Source organism: Lemur catta, chromosome 8 (assembly GCF_020740605.2).
Source record: "Lemur catta isolate mLemCat1 chromosome 8, mLemCat1.pri, whole genome shotgun sequence".
NCBI lineage: Eukaryota > Metazoa > Chordata > Mammalia > Primates > Lemuridae > Lemur > Lemur catta.
Genome location: NC_059135.1, coordinates 724,629 through 749,605, shown reverse-complemented (window position 1 = coordinate 749,605; position 24,977 = coordinate 724,629). Strand labels below are relative to the sequence as shown.

The window sequence follows — 24,977 nt, the reverse complement described above, 5'->3', positions numbered from 1 at the left end:
AGTATTGGTCTTTTTGACCATTGTTTTGAAGGCCACTGTTTCATTTTCCCAGGTAGGAATGACAGCCTCCTGGCTGCAGTGCCGTGGGAGTGAGCCGTGTCCTGGTGTGGTGAGTGGGTGGGGCACGCCGACGGACAGGTTTCCTACTTGTGCGTGAGTTTTCACAAGTGCACACAGGTAAGGACAGGCCGGCTGACGGGAACCACTTCTGTTGATCAGGAAGAAAGAAAGGAATTACCTGCGAGTCTCACTGCTTTAAGAGATTTTACTGCTGATCTAAGCTACCCTTCTGTTTTCCTTTTTTCCTGATGCCAAAGTAAAAGACAAGGAAGAAAAAAAGATCATATGTCGCCCAACTCCTGAAACACATCAGCTATAGCAGGTTGCTCCCCTGACTGCGGGTGTGTGGTCCTCGTGGGACGTGCACAGGGCAGCAGGGTGTGCGGTGAGACAGCCGCTCACGCTGGGACGCGTCCTGTGGGACGTGCCCTGCTCGGGTGGGGGCGGGGACTTGGACAGTCCTGTCTCACGTGGGAGAGCCTTCCACATCCACCTCCTTTTGTGCCCACATCTCAGTCCCCTCCGGTTTCCGGCAGTTTCTCGGTCAGGAAGCTCATGACAGGTTCTGTGTTCTCAAGCCCACCTTCCCCCACTCGTGGGAGCTGCTGGAAGGCAGTTTTTCTGCTCCTGATGAATTCAGGGATTCAGGTAGGGAACTGGAAGAACAGACGCCTAAGTGAAGCTCTGGTTAGTTACTTTGCTTCCCCGTGAAGCCCCATCTGGCCGTGCAGAGCTTCTGCTGCCGTTACATCACAGTGGCTGCGCCAACAGCGAGGGCTTGGAAAGTGATCTGGCTTTTTCTCTCCCCACTTTTGGAGCCTTCTTTCCAAGCTAAAGATGTTAAGGCTGTACAGTCCCCAGGCATTTTCCAGAGTATACCGTGGCCTCATTCAGGGTCCAGTCAGGAGACAGAAACTACTCCAGTAATTTGACTGGAAAATTTAATAGAAATAATTACCAACTAGTAACAGAGGATTAAGTACTGAGGGACCGGGAGGTACTAAGGCACACAGGCATAGGAGGCGTCGTGAGCAACTGCCTCTCTTGGGGCTGAGGAGAAGAACCCCGAGAAAGCAGAGACTTGGAAGAGGCCTCCCCCGCCAAGGCCAAGTCCAGACCCCTTGGATCACTAAGATGTCACAGAAACAGGCTGGCAGGTGGGAAACTGCCCACTGGTGGGACTGGAGTGCTAGCAAAACTCACCCGATAGTGGGGACCACCGGCTGTCCTGCACCCAGCGAGCAGAAAGCTAGAAGCCCCCGACACTGGAAGAGAAGCCCCTTTCCTTGTCCCGTCTCCCCGGCGCCCTCTACTGGCAAGGCCTGGTGGTGAAGGAGGAGTGTCTACAGGGTCCTGCTGTTGGTGCCACAGTCAGGGCAAAGAAGGGTGGATTTGGAATAGAAAAGCAATAAGTAAATAACTGACTCACCAATACTAACAGGTTCAAATTTGGTGATTCTAAGTTGTACTGTTTCCTTGAGTAGTTTAAGAGAAACTTTTAAAAAGAGCTGAGGTGTCAGTGGAGCCGTTGATGCGTACGTTCATTTTTTGCCCACGTCTTAGGGTAGAGATGATTTATGTGCCAGTTGGTCTCTTGGGTGTAGGAACACAGAATGCATGGGGTTCACTTGTCCCTCTGTGATACAGAACCCTTCCCTGAGAAGCAGAGCAGAAATCCCAGTTAACATCTTTGTGCTCTCAAATTTAACGTTGGTCTTAATGGCTCTCAGTGCAAGTTGGGGAAGTTTGGGGAACAGTATTTTGGGAACGTGTGGTGAGAACCCAAACCCAAGATTTGAAAGTGCGCCAGGATGAGAGTGAAATGCCTGTCAGAAGATCTTGGATGAATGTAGCTACAGTTTCCTGTGAGCTTTCAAGATTATTTTTCTTGTACAGCATAATGTTATAAAAGGAAATTTGGGGTAAATCTAATTATCAGACAAGAAAAATCTTAAGTAATGAAACTAACTACAGATTTGAACTTGTATTGGGAGTAGGCATCTAGATACATGGAAGAGTTATGATTTGGCAAATGAACTGTAAATGGGCACATGAAGCAAACAATTTAAAGGACAAAATCATGCTGTTTCAAGAATTTTCCCACAGTGCTTAAGACAAAGAATAAAGAAGTACTTTGTTAGGCAAGCTTTTGTAGCCCATTTTCATCTAGACAAAATCTTTAATGGCACTTTTGTAAATGTAAATTGTTAACAATATGCTTTATGTCTATGCTTGGAGGAAGACTTGGACTCCATGACTAACTGGAAAAATGGAAACATTGAACAAAAAGTTTTCCTTTCTAACCCATATCTTGTATTTTTTTTTTCCTTTGAGGCAGGGTCTCACTCTTTCACCCCGTTAGAGTGCTGTGGTGGCATCATTACAGCTCACTGCAACCTGAAACTCCTGGGCTCAAGCAATCCTCCTGCATCAGCCTCCCGAGTAGCTGGGACTACAGGCAGTCGCCACCACGCCCTGCTGATTTTTCTATTTTTTTGTAGAGACACGGTCTGGCTCTTGTTCAGGTGGGTCTGCAACTCCTGGCCTCAAGCAGTCCTCCTGCTTCAGCCTCCCAAAGTGCTAGGATTACAGACATGAGCCACTGTACCTGGCTATATTTTATATTCTGATCATTTGCTACTTTGAGCATTTGCAATGGGTATTACAGTCCAACTGATGGTGAATTTCTGTATTTTTAGAACCAGAAGGTAAATTTTAAGGATAGAAGATGTGAAAGGGTAAAAGTGGAGTGAGGCAGATACAGGTGACACTGATTGCAGCGCTTAATGAGCTCGGTCATGAGGCACCTATTGAAAATTAAAGACCGTGAACCTGTGAAAAATTATTTTGGCAAGAAATCTTGGAAAGTATTCTGAAAGGTTGATATCTTTAGCATACATCATGGAAAAGATGGTGTTTTTGTATGTTTTACTAACATGTTGGCATGAGAAAGCAATCACTAGATGCCATTTTGAGTAACACGCCCCCATCATAGAGCCTAAGGGATCTCCATCCTCTCGGTCGTCCTGCCGTCTTTGTAGCCCTCATTAAGAAGCTGCTTTGCACATGTGAGGACCTGTCCTAAAGGAGCCATGCCCAGGAGGGGCGCCAGCCCTCTGCGTGGCTGAGAGAGGTTTCTGGTGATGCTGTTGTGTGTGTGCACACGAGTAAGGGCTGCTTTGGACCCGGATACCATCACGTGTCAGGCAGGTGCAGGGCAGTTTTCCTACAGCTGTTCCTAAAACCCTTTCAGGGTAAGAATTGTATTCTTCAAATGAGGAAAACTGAGGCTCAGCATACGCACCACGTAGAACCCAGGATTCTCGCTCCAGAGCCTGCGCTCTTCTGACTGTATGACAAAACTTGTTCCTTGTGATGATAACTCAGGAGCCAGGAGCCAAAAAGTGCCTGGATGATAGCTACGCCTGCACTCTGAGCAGAGAATGACTGAGCCTTGGGGCGGATGGTTGTCCGTGATGTTTTGGAAGTAAGTAGGCAACATACCAAAAAGGTAACGGGACTAAAAACGTCTATTTCTGTACCTTATTTTATATTTCATCATCTTGACTATCAATGCTTCCTTATATTTAGCTATAAAGTCTAAACTGTTAAACCTTCTTCTAGTTTGGGCTTCTTTAGGTTTGGGAAATAATGGGTTGACATCTTCCTAAAATTTTTGACATCCTTGGAAACCATGCATTTATGCCACTGCAGGGCAGCCCCAGAGTGACCCAGAGGCCTGTGGCCGCCCTGGCCGGGCCTTGGCTTTCCCTGTTTGCAGAGCTTCTCTTCAAGGCCTGCGTTGTACCACACGCGACGCCCGTGGCTTCTGGCCGTGAAGAATTGTTCCATCTTTTAATGACTTCTGTCATGTTGGACCTCAGCATTTATGGTCATAAGGGAAGCGTTTCTTCTAGTTGTTAAGGGATTTATTTATTCATTAAGAGACATCTGAGTGCCTATTATGTTAAAAAAAAAAAAAAAAAAACACCGTGGGTCAAAGACTCTCCTGACCATTTTTTTATAATCTGAGGTGAAATACTAAGAGCTACCCAGGATTCTGCTCTCAGGGAGAGCTCTTTCTGTTGAAAGTCTTTAACAGTGTGGTGATTTGTTAATTAACGAACAAAGTTCAGAGGGCAGAGAGTTCCCACTCTTCTGAAACTTACAGTCTAAGAAATTATTTCCCATTTTAGGTTCAGTACTTTAAAAAATGATTTATTTAAAAACTAAACTAGGCCAGATGTGGTGGGTCATGACTGTAATCCCAGCCCTTTGGGAAGCTGAGGCGGGAGGATTGCTTGAGGCCAGGAGTTCAAGACCAGCCTGGGCAACATAGTGAGACCCTGTCTCTACAAAAACTAAAAAAAAATTAGCCAGATACAGTGACTCGCCTGTAGTCCCAGCTACATGGGTGTCTGAGGCAGGAGGCTCCCTTGAGCCCAGGAGTTCGAGGCTACAGTGAGCTGTGAGTGCACTATGGTACTCCAACCTTGGCAACAGAGTGAGACCCTAAACCCTGCCTGTCTCTCTCAATTTTTTTTTTTTTTTTAAAGACAAACTCTCGCTCTGTCACCCAGGCTGGAGTGCCATGGCACGATCATAGCTCACCCACAGCCTCAAGTTTCTGGGCTCCTCCTGCCTCAGCCTCCCAACTGGCTGGGACTGCAGGCACATACCATCGCACCTGGCTAGTTTTTTTTTAATTTTTATTTTTTATAGAGACATGGTCTCACTATGTTGCCCAGATTGATCTGGAACTCCTGGCCTCAGCTCTTCTCCTCAGTCTCCCAAAGTGCTGGGATTGCAGGCATGAGCCATTATGCCCTGCCAAGACCCTGTCTCATTCATTCATTCATAAATAAATAAATCTAGCAAACAGAGTAGATTGATGTGTGTTTTGGTATAGTGCCCTTGGAAAATTTGCTTTCATGGAGTGCACAATTTTGTTCTCTAGATAACTTAACTTGCAAAAACTCCATTGTGTAGGTATTGTAATGAACTGTATTTTGGGGGTGATATCTATAATATGTGTTTTGTTCTGGGTGGCCATTTTTAAAAGGGACCTTGGTAAACTGGGTTGTGTCCAGAGAAGACCAATTAGATGAGGATTTAGGGAGGTAGAAGCTGGAGAGACGTTTTGGCCAAAGGCTGAGAATTCCTTCCGAGCAGACTGTCCCACAATAGAACCAGCTACCTCATTAAATTATGAGCTCTGGGCGGATCAAACGGGTTGAGTTGACAGCCCAGAGATTTTGTGGAGAGGATTATTATAAAAGGTGAAAGATCAATTTTCATGAACTCTGAAGGCCTTTTTATTATACCTCTTTTTTCCTTTTAATTACATTCTTACTGAAGTGTAAATTACATAGGAAAGTACACACATCTTACCTGTGCAGCCTAGTGAATTTTACATGTGTACATCTATGCACCACCACCAGATGCAGCTGTGCAGCAGGCTTTCTTGTGCCCCTCCCAGTCAATTATGAGCCCCCCCCCCAAAAAAGTAGCTACTATTTTGATCTTTAGCACAAAAAATTAGTTTTTCCAGATCTTGAATTTCATATAATTACTCTGTGAAATTTATCAGTGTTGTTGCATATAGTAGTGGCTGGTTGTTTTTTTCCAATACTTGGTAGCATTGCGTTATAAAATCAAATCCCTATTTATCCATTCTGCTATTTAATTGACATTTCGGTCATTTTCAGTTTTTGGGTACTATTAATAAAGCTGCAGTGAACATTCTTGAACGTGTATTTTGGTGTCTATAAACAAAGTTTTCTGTTGAGTATACACCCAGGACTGAGACTGTTGAGTTACAGACTTCGTGTGTAGCTTTAGTAGATCCTGTCAATCAGTTTTCCAAAGAGATTGTACAAATTACAATATATGAGACTTGCACTTGCTCCACATTCTTGCAAACATTGGTATTATCCATTCTTACATTTTTAGCCATTCTAGAGGGAGTTTAGTGGTTTCTCATTGTGGTTTTAATATGCGTTTCCCTGATGTCCTATTGCCCAACTTTTATTATTCATTGGCCATCTGAATATCTGCTTTTGAGAAATGCCTATTCAAGTCTTTTTGCCCATTTGTCTTTAACTGGGTTGTCTGTTTCTCTCTTATGACTTGTGGATCTTTATATATATTGGCTACAAGACCTTTGATGGGTTTTTGTATTGCCAATATCTTCTAGTTTGTGGCTTGCTTTTTCCTGTGTTAACAGTGTCAATTCATCTAATTTATCAATCTTTTGTGGTTTTTGTGTCCTGTTTGAGAAATATTTGTCTACCTCAAGCTTTATGGTTTTACCTTTCCATGATTCGTATTGAAATGATTTTGTGCATATTGTGAGGTTGGGGTCAATGCCCATTTTCTCCCATACGGATATTCAGCCCTTCTGGCACTATTTGTTGAAAAGATCATCCCTCCTGCACCGAATCACAGCGGTGCCATTGCTGTCAGTCAGGTGACTGTGGACGTGGGGGTCTGTTTCTGGACTCTGTTGTGTCCCCTGGTCTCTTTCCCTGTCTGCATCGGTGCCATACTGTCGTACACTGTGGCTGTAGAGTAAGTCTTGACACCTGGTAGTGTAAGGCCTCCAGTTTGTTCTCCTTTGATGGTATCTTTGCTATTTTGAGGCCTTTGATAGTTCTATAATTTTTTAATCTGCTTGTCAGTTTCCACAAACACAAGCTGCTGGGATTTTAATCGGAACCACATTGAATCTGTAGATGACTTGGGGAGAGCTGACATCTTATGTGGAGGGTGTACCATGATCATAGACTGGAGACTTTCCTCACAGTGTTTTATAGTACTCAGTACAGCAGACATCTGTATATTTAGACTTATTCCTAGATAATTGATTTTCTTTGCCAGTATAAATAGCATTTTTAGAATTTTTTCATAAATCTAAAATTTACAAACTATAGTTTATGGTTAGTTTATAGAACTAGAATTGCTGTTTGTCTACTGATTTTGTATCCTGTGACCTTGCTAAATTAACATTAATTCTAATAGTTCATGTATAGATTCTTTTGTTTTCAATTGCTAAAATTCTGTATTTTTAATTTTTTTAGCTTTTTATTTTGAAGCAATTTCAGACTTACAGAAAAGATGCAAAAATAGCCAGAATCTGGCTATTTTTTTCCCATGAACCATTTGAAATTGAGTTGCCAACACTGTGCCCCAGTACTGTCATGGCCTTGAGGGTATTTCCTACAAACAGGGAGGTTCTTCATCCGTGTCATTCAGGACGATGACACAGATCCATTTCTGCTGTCTGGTCCTCGTGCCCCGTTCCAGTCCCCCATTCATCCCAGTGGCATCCTTTACAACAGTCCACAGTCACACCTCTGGTCTCCCTCAGCCTGTGACTTTGCCTTTCACCACCTTGGCGCTGTTGAAGATCACAGCAGGTACATTTTTAGATGAGTCTCAGTTTGAGTTCGCTGTTTCCGTATGACTGGACTGGGCTGTGCCTCTCTGGCAGGGATAGCGCAGACGAGATGCCAGGTTCTCGCTGCCTCCTGTTACATGGCCCCGGATTTCAGTTCATCCCATTTCTGGAGGTGGTCACTTCGACTGTTTGATTAAGGTGGTATCCAACAGACTTCTTTAAAGTGAAGACGTTCTTTGAAACCGTGTGCATGTCTCACTGCCTGTCAGACTTTCAGCTTATTCATTTGTGGACTTGTGGGTTACTGCTCTGCTCAAGGGTTTTCATCCACCCTAGCATGCCTGCTTTGATGCTAATGCCCAGATTCGGCAAGTGAGGACCGTTCCTATGTCCTTGGACAAGTCTCCGTCACTCTTGCAAGTGCTGGTTTGCCTTGTGGCACAAGATGTTCTGGGTTCCTCTTGTTCCCTCCCTGCCCCAGACCTAGCACCAGCCTCTTTCTCCAAGGAAGATCTGTGTGTGGTGTGTTCCTTGCTTCTGGAGTCTCGCTGTTCCCAGGACCTCTCCGTGGCCAGGCTAGGAGCTCTGGCCCCCTGTGTTCGTGCCCCCCACACTCCCTGCCTGCCACTGTGCTGGCACTCCTGCCCCCCTCGTGCTGCACCCCTCACCCTGCCTGGCGCGGACATCCTGGGCGTGGCCTTTGTGCACAGCCCCCTCCCCTGCCCATACTTAGCTTTAGCTTTTTCTTGTTTTTTTTTTTTAGAGAGAGAGACAGGGTCTCACTGTCACCCAGGCTGGAGTGCTGTTTTGTGATCAGAGCTCACTGTAACCTCGAAATCCTGGGCTCAGGTGATCCTCCCACCTCAGCCTCTCAAGTAGCTGGGACCATAGGTGCATACCACCATGGCTGGCTAATTTTGTTTTTTAATTTTTGTAGAGACTTTATTTAAAAGGAAAGTGTATCATTGCCTTAAATTGAAAACTACTATATCACCTGTCACAAATAGAAAATAAATATATTTGGAAGGCCGAGGTGCATGATCGTTTGAGGCCAGGAGTTTGAGAACAGGCTGGGCAATAGTGAGACCCTCATCTTTGCAAAAACTAAAAAAATTAGCTGGGCGTGGTGGCATGTGCCTGTAGTACCAGCTACTCTAGAGGCTGAGGCAGGAGGATCACCTGAGCCCAGGAGTTTGAGGTTATAGTAACCTCCAATGACACCACTGCACTCTAGCCCTGGCAACAGAGCCAAAACCCTATCTCCAAAAAAAGGAAGTAAATATAAAAAGTAATAACTACTACTATTAAAGTTGTTTGTCCATGTTCCCCAAAATCATGCCACATATCCCACTTGGGGAAATACTGTCTTCACCCAAGGATATGACTCACTAGTAGTGAGGTTTTCAGGCAGCCGTAGCTGGGTGGTAGGGTGTTTTGGGGTAGGCAGGCCTTCAGAGGGCCCCTTAAATGCCATCCTCTCCATGTGGCTCTGGGATACTAGGAAGGCCACGAAGGGCTGGGTTTACAGGCATGAACCATAGCACCTGGCCTTATTTTTTTAGTTTTTAAAAAGAATGCATAGACTTTCCAAAAAATGGTTTTAGTGCATGTTCATGATACAGATTTCAAAGAGTATAGAAGGATATGTAGTCACATTGTTCTATTGTGTGGAACCAACTACCATTCCTAGTTTACTATGATCCTTCCAAAGAGAGTCATGCATTTACCTACAGACATATATATATTTCCCTCATCATACAGATGGTGGCATATGTACTTTCATACAACACCTTGCTTTTTTCTCTTAACAGCATATCCTGGAGATCTTTCCGTTTTAGTCCATAGAGAGCCATCGTGGTCTCACTGACTTTGCCTAGAGTCTCACTGTCTGGATGTGCTATAATTTAGTAGTCCTATACTGGAAAATTTAGGATATGCTTAAAATTTTACTATTAGAAGCATTATTATAACAAATATTCTTTTCTTTTGCCTGATTTTACATTTGTGAAATACTGCTTAGGAGTGGAATTTTTCAGATAATAGTGTGGACGTTCAGATTACAGTAGATGGTACCAGCCTGGCCCTGCCAAGACTATAGTTTGCACCCACCAGCCGCGTGGAGATGCTGTTTCCCACGCTCTCTAACGCAGTATGATTTCAGACTCTGAGTTTTGCCAGTGGGTTGGACAAAAAAATGGTATCTCAGTGTAATTTTCATTTGCCTATCACTAGTTATGAGAGCAGCAAGCCTCTTTTCTGTGTGCTCAGACATCATTTATGTTTCTGTTTTTGTGAGCAGCCTGTCCTTGTGCCCATTTTCCTTTTTTCTTTTCTTTGCTTTTCTTTTTTCTTTTGTTTTTCCACATCTGCCAGTTTATTGTAAAGGATATTTTAAGAGGTGCAGATGAACAGATGCATAAGGCAAGAGCTGCCAGGCCCGGGGTACACGCCACCCTCCCAGCACCCCCCCATGTTCCGCAACCTGGAAGTGCCCCATTTTTCTATTAAATTCCTAATCTCTTTTACTTTTACTCATTTTTGCAGTTTGGTAAGTTTTAAAGAAATAGCCCTTTGTGAGATGAGTTATAAATGTTTTCCCCGTTTGTCTTTGAAGAAGTCTTTTGACTTTACAGTGTTTCTTCCTGTACAGAGTTTTTCTTTATTTTTGTGTTGTCCAATTTAAGTCTCCTCTTGCGGTTTTTAACTTCTGGAGTGTGCTGAAAATGGCCTTCTTCCCACCTGCAGTATGCAACACAAAACACAAAACGTTCTCTTTGCAGTACTTGGATGAGTAGATGGTTTTATGTTTAAACATTTTACTCATCTTGAATTTATTATTCTGTAAAGCAAGCGTGAGGTAGGATACAACCTAATTATTTTCCAAATGGATATACCCAAAGTATTTATTGAATAATCTGTTTTCCCCCACTGATTTGAAACATCACTTTTATCAGATATGCCCGTCTTTTATATATTTGAGTGTCTTCCTTTGCCTCCTGTTCTGTTCCATTGATGTGTCTGTGTAGACATGCACTCCTACCAAACTTTCTAATTACTGTAGTTTTTTCAATAATTTTAATTGATAAGGCTACTCCTCCCCTATTTCTCTTTCTCAGAACTTTCTTGGCCATTCTTGCATTTTTTTGCAATAACAACTTTGGAATCCACCTGTTAAGTTCCTCCAAGGATCTTTTTGACACTTTTGCCAGGATGGCATATGGACTCCATAGGTGAATGCTCGACAGACTATCTCTGTAAAGGTGCTTCCACCCAGGGGACACCTCTGTCCCCTCACACCTCTTCTCGGCCCCCTTTTCCTCTCATAATAATGTTGTAAAAGTTTTCTCCATGAAGCTTTCTTTTACTGTTAGTTTATTCCTAGATATTTTTTACTGAGTATATTTAAAGTGCATAGCATGCCGTTTTGATACACATATACATAATGAAGTGATTAGTACAGTCAAACTAATTAATATATCCATCACCTTCCATAGTGTTCTTTTGTTTTGTGGTAAGAGCACCGAAAAACTCTCTTAGCAAATTTTCAGCATACAGTACAATATTAACTGTAGTCCTCACGCTGTACATTAGCTCTCTAGACGTTCATTCTGCATAGCTGCAGCTTTGTACCCTGTGACTGCGTCTCTCCATCTCCTGCTTCCCTGCCCCCGGTAACTTACTCTTTGCTTCTATATATTCAAACTTTTTTTGGATTTCACATGTAACTGAGATCATGCACTATTTTTCCTTCTGTGTCTGGCTTATTTGCAGATGCATCCATTTTGTCACAAATGGTCATATTTCCTTTTATAAGGCTGAACAACATTCCATTTTATATACTGTATGTACGATTTATCCATTCCCTCATCAGTGGGCACGTGCGTTGTATCTCGGCTGTGGTGGACAGCGCTGCAGGTGCCGTGGGGGGTGCAGACGATCCGTGAGGCGCTGACGGCGTCTCCTTTGAGTACATACCCAGAAGTGGGGTTGCTGCGTCGCGTTGTAGCTCTGTTTTTAACTTGCTGAGGAACCTCCATACTGTTTTCCATAATGACTGTACCAATTTACGTTCTCACCAGCAACATACAAGGTTTCCTTTTTTTCCTCACATCCTTGCCAATACTTCCTATCCATTGCCTTTATATGATAGCCAGCCTAACAGATGTAAGGTGTTCTCATTATGGTTTTAATTTGCATTTCCCTGATGATTAGTGATGTTGGACACCCTTTTATATACCTGTTAGTCATGTGTATGTCTTCTTTGGAGAAGTGTCGGCTGAGGTCCTTTGCTTATTTTTTAATCTAGTTATTTGTTTTTTGCTTTTTGGTTTTAGGGCTTCCCCTCCCCCACTGTTAAGTTGTGTGGTTCCCTATATGTTTTGGATATTAACCCTTCATCAGACATGTGGTTTACAGATATTTTCTCCCAGTCCATAGGCTGCCTTTTCATTTTGTCGATTGTTCCCTTTGCTGTGCAGAAGCTTTTTAGTTTGATGTAGTCCCACTTGTCTATTTTTGTTTTTGTTGCCTGAGCTTTTGGTGTCATATCCAAAAAGTCATTACCAAGGCCAATATCAAGGAGCTTTGCCTTTATGTTTATTTCTAGGAGTTTTATGGTTTCAGGTCATATATGTAGTTTTCGGGGTTTTTTCTTCTTTTTAAGAAACAAAGTGTCACCCTGTCACCCAGGCCAAGCCTCCTGAGCAATTAGGTCTACTGGCCTGCACCACCACACCTAGTAGCTAATTTTAAAATTTATTTTCTGGCCTCAAAGAGTCCTCTCATCTCAGCCTCCCAAAGTGTTGGGATTACAGGAATAAGCCACTGTGCCTGGCCCTTTAATCTGTATTGAGTAGATTTTTGGGTATGGTGTTAGATAAGGGTCCAGTTTCATTCTTTCGCATATGGATATCCAGGTCTCTCAGAACCATTCATTGAAGACTGTCCTTCCCCATCGTCTCCTTGTCGAAACTAGTGACCGTATATGTTTGGGTTTATTTCTGGGCCCTCTATTCTGTTCCGTTGGTCTGTGTGTCTGATTTCATGCCAGTACCGTAGTGGGGTTTGGGGGGGGGTGTTGGTTGTTTTTTGTTTTTGGAGAGAGTCTCGCTTTGTCACACAGGCCAGAGTGCTGTGGTGTCAGCCTAGCTCACTGCAACCTCAAACTCCTGGGCTCAAGCAATCCTACTGCCTCAGCCTCCTGAGGAGCTGGGACTATAGGCATGTGCCACCATGCCCGGCTAATTTTTTCTATTTTTAGTCGCCTGGCTAATTTTTTCCTATTTTTAGTAGAGAGGGGGTCTCTCTCAGGCTACTCTCAAACTCCTGACCTGAAGCACTCCTCCCACCTTGGCCTCCCAGAGTGCTAGGATTACAGGCGTGAGCCCCCACACCTGGCCCAATAGTGTTTTGATTACTATAGCTTTATAATATAATTTGAAATTGGGAAGTTTGACGCCTCCAGCTTTGTTTTTCTTTCTCAAGATTGTTTTGGCTATTTGGGATCTTTTGTAGTTCCATATAAACTTTAGAATCATTTTTTTCTATTTCTGTGGAAAATGCCATTGGAATTTTTATAGGGATTGCATTGAATCTGTAAAATCCAATTATATGTTGTCAATAAGAAACACACTTTAAATTCAAGGATGCACATAAGCTGAAAGTGAGAGATGGAAAAAGATATTCCATGCAAACAGCACCCGAAAGAAAGCAGGAATGGCTATACTTATATCAGACAAAGTATACTTTAAGTCAGAAACTATCTTTAGAGAAAAGGAAGGTCATTACATAATGATAAAAGGGTCAATTCATAGATATAACAATTATAAATATACACCCAACATCAGAGCACCTAAGTATATGAAGCAAATATTGAGAGATCTGAAAGGAGAAAATTGAGAACAATACAGTGATAGAGTCTTCAGTACCCCACTTTCAATAATAGGTAGAACATCCAGACAGAAAATCAATAAAGAAACATCAGATATAAACAACACTATAGACCAAATGGGCTTATTCCGAAATATTTCAAGTATTTTGTTGCTGTTGCCAATGTGGTTGTTTTCCTTTATTTTTTCTTCAAAATGGTATTTAATTGTATATGCAAAAACTGTTGATTTTTGTATAACAGTTTTTCCTCAGCCACCTAACTGAATTTCACTTTTTCATAATAGTTTTTAGTTGATCTTGAATTTTTCAAAGTAAATAATCGTATCTTTGCAAATAATGATAGTTTTACTTCCTTCTTTACAGTCTTTTAACCTTTCATTTCTTTCTCTTATTTTGATGTCAGCGTTAAACAGAATTGGAGTCTTGGGAGTGGACCTCTTTGGGTAGATGTTAAAGAATCGTATATCTTTTCCTGTTTTATTAAGAATTTATATCACTGGCCGGGTACAGTGGCTCATGCCCACAATCCCAGCACTTTGAGGCAGGGCCAGGAGGATGCTTGAACCCAGGATTTCAGGGCTGCAGTGAGTTACGATCGCACCACTGCACTCCAGCCTGGGTGAGAGAGTGAGATCCTATCTCACAAAAATGTGTGTGTGTGTGTGTGTGTGTGTGTGTGTGTGTGTGTGTGTTTCAAGAGTAAAAGTTTAATTTAATCAGATGTCTTCTGACCACCTCAGATTCTGAGAATAATCATAGGATTTTTTTTTCTTTGCATCTCTAGTGACATATGTCGAACTGTTCTTTCTTTTTGAAAAAGCTTTACTTGGTTATGGTGTATTACTCTTCTAGTTGTTGCTGGCTATACTTGCCAATATTCTGTTTTCGTTGACATCCATAAGTGAGAATTTTTCTGTAGGGGTGTGTGTGTGTGTGTATTTCTTTGGAGTCTGGGGGTTATTTTCCTTAAAACAAATTTGGGAGAATTCTTGCCCTACCACTTCCACCCCATGATTTGGAGAAATTTAAATAGCTTTGGAAATGTCCCTTCATGGTTTGTGAAAACACCTGATTCTGACAGTTTTTGTGGGAGCCGAGTATGTATTTAATGTTTCAGGTAGCACAGGGAATATGAAATAACTTTCGTTACTCAGACATAGGGTAATTGACTTGGGAAAACTTACTTAGTTTAGTAAAATTTTCCTGCAATTCAGGTGGTTAAACACAGCGTGTGTACACACAAAATACCCGTGCAACTAAATGGATTTCTGTGCCCACGTTGAGGAGCCCTGTTCTGGGTGTTGGACATTGCAGGATAGCGTGTGCGTCGTGAAGTGCTCGTGTGTGTCTGAGGCGTTAGCACAGGCCCCGTTCACCAGTCTGGTCGGGCAGCCTCCCGAAGGGAGCTCAGGCTGCACTGCCCTCAGAAGCGGTGGCCTTGGGTAGGGTTGTGGACCCGACCCCCTGACTGGCTCACGGAGGGTGGCCAGGCAGGTGAAGAAGAGGGGAGGGGTAAGGGAATGTCATATTCCCTGTGCCAGCTGAAATACAGGCTCAGCTCCCACAAAAACCATGAGAATCGGGAGCAGGGGACGGTTTCGGAGTTCGGCTGTTGGTGGCGCACCTCCCATGTGCTAGCCTGGAGGTACTGGGATGGAGAAGCTGCAGCCCCTGCCCTTCAGTGTGCCATCTAGTAGGAGGAACGCACCCAACAGGTAAATAGGTCAGCGGCAATGCCAAAGGGCAGTTCTGGAGTTAAGTACCACGTAGTGTGGTAACTAGGTAGAACTGAGTGAAGTTAAGGGGAACCTCACAAATGAGGTGACTTTTTTTTATTACCAGATTCTCAAAGGTGCTCTAGAGGCTGAGAGAAGGGACATGAAAGGGAATCTTCCCTAAGGGAATAGCCTAGATGTGCACTGAAGTGAAGCCAGGTGTGGGTTCAGTTTGGGGTTGTATCAAGGGTGTACGTAGCCCCCAGGCCCCCAGCCCACCCCCAGTCCTGACTTGACTAGTTCTGTCAGCAGGGAGAACCATGAGGGGACTGCCGTGGTTACCCTGGTGAGAGGGGGTGGTGTGTAGGCTGAGAGGGTGGCTCTGCAAGAACGTGCCAGGGTGGTCGTAGAACCCAGGTGGTGCTGGGGCCTGTAGGGATGGAGCTGGTTGCAGCAGACTCCGTGGTTCCACGATTTCTGCCTGGTCACCCACCCTGGGGGATGTGATTGCCCCTTAGTCTGAGAAGCCCTGGTGTGGGTGCATGCTCCCCCTCCTCCTCCCAGACCGCAGACGTCAGAGTGGGCTCTCCCTGCGAGCCTGTGAGAGAGGATGTCAGAGCAACTCCACCCAGGAGAAGTTACTCTTTTGTTGTTTGTAAACTGTATTTACAATGTTAGGTAACTTTGTAGCTCACCTTCCCATTTGAAAGAGGTATTCATTGCACTTTGTTACAGTGGATTGCAGGGTTTTATTTCTTTAAGTAAGAATTCTCCTTTTTAGGAGCATAAACACTTTGTGGGTACACAGTGAAAAAATCTGGTATTTAAACTTCAAGGAGGGCCGGGCGCGGTGGCTCACGCCTGTAATCCTAGCACTCTGGGAGGCCGAGGCGGGTAGATCGTTCGAGGTCAGGGTTCGAGACCAGCCTGAACAAGAGCGAGACCCCGTCTCCACTAAAAATAGAAAGAAATTATATGGACAGCTAAAAATATATATAGAAAAAATTAGCCGGGCATGGTGGCGCATGCCTGTAGTCCCAGCTACTCGGGAGGCTGAGGCAGGAGGATCGCTTGAGCCCAGGAGTTTGAGGTTGCTGTGAGCTAGGCTGATGCCACGGCACTCACTCTAGCCCGGGGGACAGAGCGAGACTCTGTCTCAAAAAAAAATGAGTAAATAAAAATAAAAAAATAAACTTCAAGGAGCATAATGTACTTTGTAACAGTGGAGATTTGCCTCTCTCTTCATTTGCATATGTTATTTCTAATTGCAAAAATGATACATACCTATTAATGAAAAATTCAGACATTACAGAAGTGAGGAAATAAGAAAGCTCTTGCTCCACCCCACGTCCGCTCAGTCCTGTAGGGGTGGTCACCTTCAGACACTCGGTGCACAGCCTCCCAAACCTACTGTGCATAAATGTATGCATGAGGTAAGTGTGTTTTATAAAACGGAATTATTATGTACACTGTATGGACGTGGGGACCATTTTTTCCCTCTGTATGTTATGGACTTTACTCCATGGTAACACGTAGAGAGTTCTGTGTTCTTCTTAGGGGCTGCATAATTTTCGGCTATAGATTTACCATTATTTACCGATTCTTTACTGAGTTCTTACATGCTGAGCTCTGTGCAGTTGTATGAGAATATCTGCAGGAAAAAAGTTCTAGAAGTGGAATTGCTGGAGCAAAGGTAATGCACGCTTTAACTTTTGAAATGTTTTCGTATTATTCCCCCGAAGGTCATACACAGTAACTTCCCCTCTCCCCGGCGCCCTGGGGGAGGGCTCTCTCCTCACAGACACGCCAGTGTTGGCTTCATCATTCCAGCCCTCTCTGATGGGTGAAAAATGATACCTCACTGTTTTCATTTTTCTCATTATTAGAGAGGTTTAGCACCTCTTTAAATGCCTAATAGCTGTTTGTACTTCTTAATTCATAAGAGCAAAATAAAAGATAAATTGTAAATTTTTTCAGTGTGATTCTAGATTGTAACTTTGCTAAATATCTTTCTATTCAGAAGTTTTTCATTTTTATTTAGTCAAATCTGTCTTTCCTTTGTGCTCTGCTTAGGAAGACTTTACCTTTCCTGAGATGGTACAGATTTCTTCTCTATTATAGTCTTCAGTCCACTGGAATTCATTTTTGTGAGTAGGTATATATAATAGGGATCCAACTTCATTTTTCTTCTAAATGTAGAGCTGATTGCCCCGCCTATTTTTGAACAGTCCACTCTCTCTTCTCACTAATATGAAATGCTACCAAATAATAAATTATTCACTGAGATCTTAAACAGAGACTACAGGAATCAGCTTTTTAGTAAATATCAAAATTATTTGATAAAATGCTTATCAAAACTAGAAATGGTTTCTTTAGCATAAAGCTACAAAGAAATATGACTGAAAACATACTAAGAGTGTAAAATTGAAGGAATTTTTTTTTTTTTTGCTTTATTTTGGTATCAGTTTCTGAGCACAGACTCCTTTATTTGCTTTGTAATAATTTGTAACTCTTGTATGCTAGAAGGCAAAATGAAGCAAGAAATCAAATAAGATCTTATATGTGGGACATACTTGATGCACGATTTCCATAAATCCTGGTTAGTCATTCAGTCCTCATGATGTTTTCCATCTCCTTCCTCACAGCCAAAATGGGATGGCCAGGTATTACTGACGCAAGTTTGGACGCGTTTGAATCTGTTAGAATGTGACTACTTCGGACTGGAGTTTCAAAGCCTCCAGTCCTACTGGGTATGTGCTTTTGATTTGTTTTTGGGAACAGGCTGAGGTATGTTGTAGAATGTTTATGATGTGCATGGTGCACAGAGAGCCTTTCGGGACCTACTGTAATGATACAAGCAAGATACAATTGGCACATCATGATTATCAAAGCCATGCTGTTAAAATATTTTATTGTTGGCTATAGAGAGTACATTTGCCTCTAATCTAAGCCTAAATTTTCATCCTCCCCAAATTTATTTTGTCCATTAGCACATGTGCCAGCGAAATTCCTTCATAAATTATAAAAGCAACCTCTAATACATCCTGTGTGAAAATCATTTTGAAAGTGAGTTTTGAGCAAACTTAACTGGTTATGCTTCATTTTATTTAACAGATGTAACCTTAAAAAGTGTGGAGTTTTAATATTTATAGATGAACTGTTTTAAAGAAGCCTATATCAACCCGTTAGTTCAAAAAGCACATCAGTGTTACAAGCTCTGTTTGGCCTTTCAAATACCCTTAGCAGGACAACGTATTTACCCAAGTTTCTCTGCTCTGACAGCACAGCATGCCTCTCACTCAGTAGCCGCCTTATCGATTTGTTGTTTACAAATGCAGTATATGCCAGATATTTGTCTGGTGTTAACAAATATCCCCCAAAATAATTATTGGTGCCCATTCTGTGCATATCAACAACTACATTCTGTCTGGCTGAGTGGAGATGTCAGTGTAACAGCAGCCTCAACCCCTTCCCACACTTCCTGCAATTTGTTTCTTGAAGATTCTACTTGTGTGGGGGGCGATTAGAGTCAAAATGTTCCTGTCACAATTTCTCTTCATTATAAACATTTTTGTATTTTATAGCATACTTACTAAATAGAGAAATCATTTAATAGCCTTGATCTTCTGTTAAATCCTCTTTAGATTTGGCTTGAACCTATGAAACCTGTCATCAGGCAAATACGAAGTAAGTCCTTTGCTTAACTCCATAAACTTCTGCTCATTTAAGATGTTTTGTCTTCAGATGTTCAAATTCAAGGCATATTCAGCTGTTCCTTGTCGCCGCTGTGTATGAATAGCAGTAAAGTCATCACTGACATCAGATAAACTTGGAAATCACTTTGCTGCTAAGTTTTAAACTCAGTAGACCAGTTTGGGAGGGGTAGGGGCAGTAAACTAAATCAGATGGTTCTAGATGACTTTCTTCAAATTTGGAAGTAACGATATATGCTGTTGATATCATCTTAATTCTTGGACAGTATGCAAAAATAAGTATGCAGTTTCACTCCAGGTTATGAAAAGACATTGAGAGTCCTCCTTTAAGTAGCATTTTAACAAAATAGTTATAGTGTTTTATAATTATAAACATAATTGTGAGCATGGTTATTTTTGTTAGTCTCTTTATTAAATTTAAAAAATTAAAGCATATAGTACCACCTCCTAGTTTTTATGTAATTGTGTAGGATAAAGTCTCTAGTTGTCTGAATCACCCATAATTTTTTTTAGTGCAGAACTGAGGAGAAAAGTATGTATAGAAGTAACTTGGTTTTGTACTAAATGCCATTTAGGTTGCCATAGCATTTCAGCAAAATAGCTCCTTTTTTGTTTTTGGTGAAAGTTGCCTGTTATTAAATCTCAGTGACATGAAGATAATATCGGTGAATATCTTATGCCTTTTTTCTTTTAACCTTTGAATAACCACTTTTTTTATCAAAAAATATAACCAGGCACCTTTAAATATTAGAGAATTTTGTGGAACTCTTTGGCTACTAAAAATGCCTTTTCTTTATAGTAATTAGATTGTTCTAGTTCAGTATAGTAAGTGGTGATAACATTTTGCTTTCATTGAAATGTATATGGATTTAAAAAATGTGTTTTTTAATTACTACTACTAATAGTGTAAACACCTTAACTTTTTTTATCGTTTTTTTCCTAAAACATAAAAAGGAATATATTTAAATTTTTTAATGTATAGTTTCGTACTTGTTTTTAAGGTTTCTTTGGGTGATCTCTGCTTAAAGCAAAAGATTTTAAATTTCTCTTTGATATATGTGATCTTTGATAAGTTCGTGTATAGGAAATTTCTTAATATCTTATTTGAAAAGATTTGCTTTGACAGTTCATTTGAAAGCACTAGCTCAATTACACAGTAATATGTAGAAAGAGTAAATACAGAGACTGACTTTATTTGTGAAGTTTAAATTTTTTCTTTCTATAGGGCCAAAGAATGCAATGCTTCGCCTAGCTGTGAAGTTTTTCCCACCGGATCCTGGCCAGTTGCAGGAAGAATATACGAGGTAAAGAGCTCACAGAGTCTGGGACTGTTGACAGCAGGGGCTTATATCCACCTGGTGTCTCCCACAGCACATGGCTCCTTGAAAGAATGAATGAGCTGAGTATACACAAGAAAATTGTAATAAATGTGAAGTAGTTAAGAGGAGCTTTTTGGCTGTTGACTCTTGCACAAACACAGATGTGACTAGGACATAGGAGAAAAGTTTTTGGTACAAAATAGAATGGATGATAGGGTAATTTTGAACCAGTATTCTCCAAATGAGCATAGCTTTATGCATGTTCATAAAGTCTTTAGGAATCTTCCTATGTATGTACTTATTTGTCAACAAAATGCACTTAACTGGCAGAAGTACCCAGTGTGATTGTCCTTGTGAATATAAGGAGAAGGAATATTTTAGGTGATATCTTTTGTGCTACTCTTGAATTCAAGCTGATTCTTTGCAGAAATGATTGAAAAAAAAATGTTAACAGTCGTTTCATCTGGGCAAGAGGATTATAGAAGTATTTTCCTTGTATTTTTTGATACGTGTATCAATTTTATAATGAAGAATAAAGCAGTAACCTAAAAATCACCTCAAAACCCAGGGTCAGATATAAGATAAAAGAGAACCATGATGTTGTAGCAGAATGACTTTTTAGCCTTCCTGGCTAAAAGTGGATTCTGAAATGAATCATGGGTGTCTCATGAACTCTCTCTGCTTGTTTTTAGTCCACCCCACCCGCCCTGCCAGTGCTGCAGCACTAGGGTCAGAGCAGGAGGCAGGTTTTTGCAGGTCATTTTAACGTCACAAAATCACTGGATGTCAGCTGCAAGGAAATGGAGAGGTCACATTAGTTTTGCCTCTCGTTTTATAGGTTGAGGAAACTAAACTTCAAGGGTGGCAAAAGTATTTTGTGAATGAACACCGATTTTATCTTAATAGTATATTAAATGCCTGACATTTACCAAAAAAAGTCCCTTTTGAAGGAATCACTTTCAAATATATGTAACTGAAAATTACGGGTAGCAGAGTGTCCCTAATGCGGGATCCTGGGTCTAAGTCTTAAGACTCACAACAGGAAGTCAGTTTTATAGTTACTGCCTTTTCCCCTATTTTTGTGCAGAAGGTCCTATTTTTTATTTATAAAAAAGTACATGTTTTGGTAAAAGAAAAAAATTTTAAATAAAGCCATGTAAAAAGTAAAAGTTCTCGCCGGGCGCGGTGGCTCACGCCTGTAATCCCAGCACTCTGGGAGGCCGAGGCGGGTGGATTGCTCGAGGTCAGGAGTTCGAGGCCAGCCTCAGCAAGAGCGAGACCCCGTCTCTACTAAAAAAAAAAAAAAAAATAGAAATTATCTGGCCAACTAAAATATATATATAGAAAAAAATTAGCCGGGCATGATGACGCATGCCTGTAGTCCCAGCTACTGGGGAGGCTGAGGCAGGAGGATCGCTTAAGCGCAGGAGTTTGAGGTTGCTGTGAGCTAGGCTGATGCCACGGCACTCACTCTAGCCCAGGCAACAGAGTGAAACTCTGTCTCAAAAAAAAAAAAAAAAAAAGGAAAAGTTCTCTATCACTACCCACCCACCCCACTTTCTGCAGGTACTAACACTTGAGTGTGTATCTTGTAGATAAATGCACAGATACACAAATAAACATGTAAACATACGGCCTTAAAGAAATTATTATGTTACAAAGTAGTACCAAATGATACATAGTGAACTGTAAGTTGATTTTTTTCCCCACTTAATAGCATACCATGGACACTTTTCCATGTTAGTATATATGGCTGCAACCTAATTTATGTAACCATTCTCATGTTTGTGCATATTTATATAGTTTCCAATTTTTCTCTGTTATGCTGCAAAGGAACATCATTATCCACATACCTTTGTATTGGAATATTACTGTAGGGAAGATTCGTAGAGATGAAATGCTGAGTTAAAGGGTGTGCATATCTTAATTTAAGAGAATTTTTAATAGGTTGCTTAGAGTGTAAATTCCAACAGAGTCAGGGAGTTGGTCCTGCTCACCATTGTATCTCCAGCTCCAGGAACAGTTCCTAGAACATAATACATGCTCAGTAATTATTTGTTGATGGAGTAAATGAATATATAAATGTTTTTGAATTTACCTTCTCCTGTTACATTCTCACTAATGATACTCCAGAGAGTGCCTGTTTCTCAGATCCTAGCCAAGACCAGATATTATCAATCTGTTAAAAAATGTGACAACCACATTTTACGTTGTGTCTTAATCATATATCTCTGCTGTTTCATCCAAAATTGTGTGTGCGGTTTTGTGTGTGTACCAGGAGTAGTATGAATTTGTGAACTTCCTCCTTGAAGGTACTGCTGCAGATAGTGTAATTACATGCCGTGTGGTTCGCCTGAAAAGGCTAATTCCACTTTCCTGCTGTGGGTATTGGAGTGCCTCTGCGTGCTCAGCACTTTCTGCGCGCTCTCTGATGTGTGAGACTCAGTCTGCTGAATTGGTTTGTCATCTGACCTTTACTTGGTGACCACTTGTTGCGTGACAGGCCTTTTGTGACTGCCTGTTTTGTGGTGGCCCTGCATTTTGCTCACTGTTGGGTTGCTGCTGCTTCTTGGGGCCTGTTTGCTCTCTTGCTGCAGAGACATGTCTGTATTACGTTCACAGAACCTTTGAGTTGAGCCCTGTCTTGTTTTTAACCCCCTTCTAGATACTTGTTTGCCTTGCAACTTAAGAGAGACCTGCTGGAGGAGCGTCTGACCTGCACCAGCACCACAGCGGCCCTCCTCACGTCCCATCTTCTGCAGTGTTGGTGTCTAGTGTGTGCCCCGGGGGTGGGAGGGGACATCTGCTGCTGATGTCACAGGTGCACCAGCACTCGGGCTGTACTTAGTCAGGGCTGGTGCACATGCACCGCTAGCGAGCGCGATCAGGACTGAGGTATTTCAATCCCAGTACTTCCCTGTAGGCTAAAGACTGACTTCTGCAAAGGGAGCTCTTGAGAAACAGTCTCCACTGGCAAGCAACACTCAAGGCCACAGTCTGTAGCCTTGTTCCCTCTTCCGGACTGTCTCTCGTTTGTGCCTTTACACATTTTAACACTAATACATCTTCAGTCACGTCCACCACACTTCCAGCACACCCTGAAAAGGGCCTCGTTAGGAGAAACGTTACGATCCTTTATGATTAGTCAAGCATTAACCATGAAGGAAAAGGAAAACCTTGCTTCAGTATCTCACATGGATCAAGAGCTGGTTCAGAAGTATGTGCAGAATTATAGTTACTTCAAAAATAAACTATGAGAAGTGTTAAGAGGTCTGGAGAAATGGCTGTGTGCCCTCCCGTGGGCTTGCAAAGCCTCCAGCTGTAGGAACAGGAAGAAGGAAATACATCGCGTCTGGACTAAAGGCTGAACCGCAACTTCCTAGCACAGAACTAATGTTTCTGAAATTTGAATGTAAGAAATTTGATGTAGAAAGTTTCAGAAATTTTAGGAATTAGTAAGTATATGGGTTATTCGTAGTTTCCTTGGTTCTTCCCCAGACACACCTTCTTCAAATGCAAATTTTATCATAGGTTTGCCGTCCTGCACCACGGGACTTGTTGACTATCATTAATAAGTTTTCAAAGTGAATTGGGTTTTTTTTTTCATACGGCCTGAAGACTTGTCAGGAAACCAGATGGCTTTCAGTGCATTCTTTGGAACTGCTGTTTAGTAATGCCACTTGCGCAAGGGCTCTGCATGGTTCAGTGGGACTGTTAAATTATAATGACTTGTCCAACTGTAACTTTTACCTTAGACCTGTGCTGCTTAGATTGAAGGGCCCTAAAGACACACGACAGCTAAATGCAGTGTATGATTCTGAACTGGGCCTTTCGGTATAAAAAAAAATTGGGCAGTTGGTAAAATGTGAATAAGGTCTGAGTCTGGGGTAGAGCAGCAGATCGTGGCCCCTTTCCTGATGCGAGCGGTTTCACCACGGTCGTGGGTAAGAGTGTCAAGTCCAGACTAAACTGAGTCAGGCCTCGTGTTGGCAATTCACTCTCAAACCGTTTGAAGGAGGAAAAGCTCTCGTACTGTACTTGTCACTTTTCCGTGAGTTTGAGGTTGTTTCAAAACAAAGTATGTTACTTTAAATTATTGGACTTTACTACTGTTTTTAAAACATTTATGGCCTTAAAATATATGAGATTAGAAAGCGACATTATTCCTCAAGAAATTTGAGAAGGCCTGAAGGAAAAAATGATTTAAAATACATTATTCTGAAACAAACAAAATACATTATCCTGGTCATAATAGTCTTGAGACAACTTATATATAAAATGTGGTTTAAAAAAAATAATAAAACAGGCCAGGCACAATGGCTCACACTTATAATCCCAGCACTCTGGGAGGCCAAGGTGGGAGGATCGCTTGAGCTCAAGAGTTTGAGACCAGCCTGAGCAAGAGCGAGACCCCGTCTCTACTAAGAATATTAATAGAAAGATTAGCCGGGTGTGGTGGCACATGCCTGTAGTCCCAGTGACTCGGGAGGCTGAGCACTTGAGCCCAGGAGTTTGAGGTTGCAGTGAGCTGTGATGATGCCACTGCTACCCAGGGCGGCAGGTGAGACTGTCTCAAGAAAAAAGGAAACTTAACCTCCCTCCTCGTTCTTCTCTTCATATTAAATAAAAATTTTTTAAAAACTAACGAAATAAACACATTGAACTCACAGCTCCGTGTTTGCCTCCCAGAGTCATTCATCAGAGTCTTTGTTCTTTGAGTCAGGCAAAATTCTCTTCACCTGCCTTTATATTTGCCTTTGGAAAAATAAAATAGAAACTTTAGGAATATATTATTTTACTACAGATATGGGATAATTGTTTTTACTTTTAGTTTAGGCGTTGACATATACAAATGCTTGTGGTTTACTTTATTTAAAAATTA

General features: G+C 41.8%; 1 protein-coding gene across 6 annotated transcripts in view; it reads left to right on the top strand.

The window, feature by feature from the left end:
- Positions 1–24,977, top strand: part of FARP2 (FERM, ARH/RhoGEF and pleckstrin domain protein 2) — a 120,009-nt gene that overhangs the window by 36,034 nt on the left and 58,998 nt on the right. For 4 of the 6 annotated variants that reach the window (XM_045559874.1, XM_045559875.1, XM_045559873.1 and 1 more), the window contains exons 3-6: positions 17,709–17,813; positions 18,708–18,750; positions 20,002–20,080; positions 22,761–22,858. In XM_045559874.1, coding sequence (XP_045415830.1) covers positions 17,709–17,813; positions 18,708–18,750; positions 20,002–20,080; positions 22,761–22,858 — 325 coding nt within the window. Of the gene's footprint in view, positions 1–17,064; positions 17,215–17,708; positions 17,814–18,707; positions 18,751–20,001; positions 20,081–22,760; positions 22,859–24,977 lie in introns of those variants that run through there. The other 2 variants (XM_045559877.1, XM_045559876.1) reach the window with 2 other exon arrangements.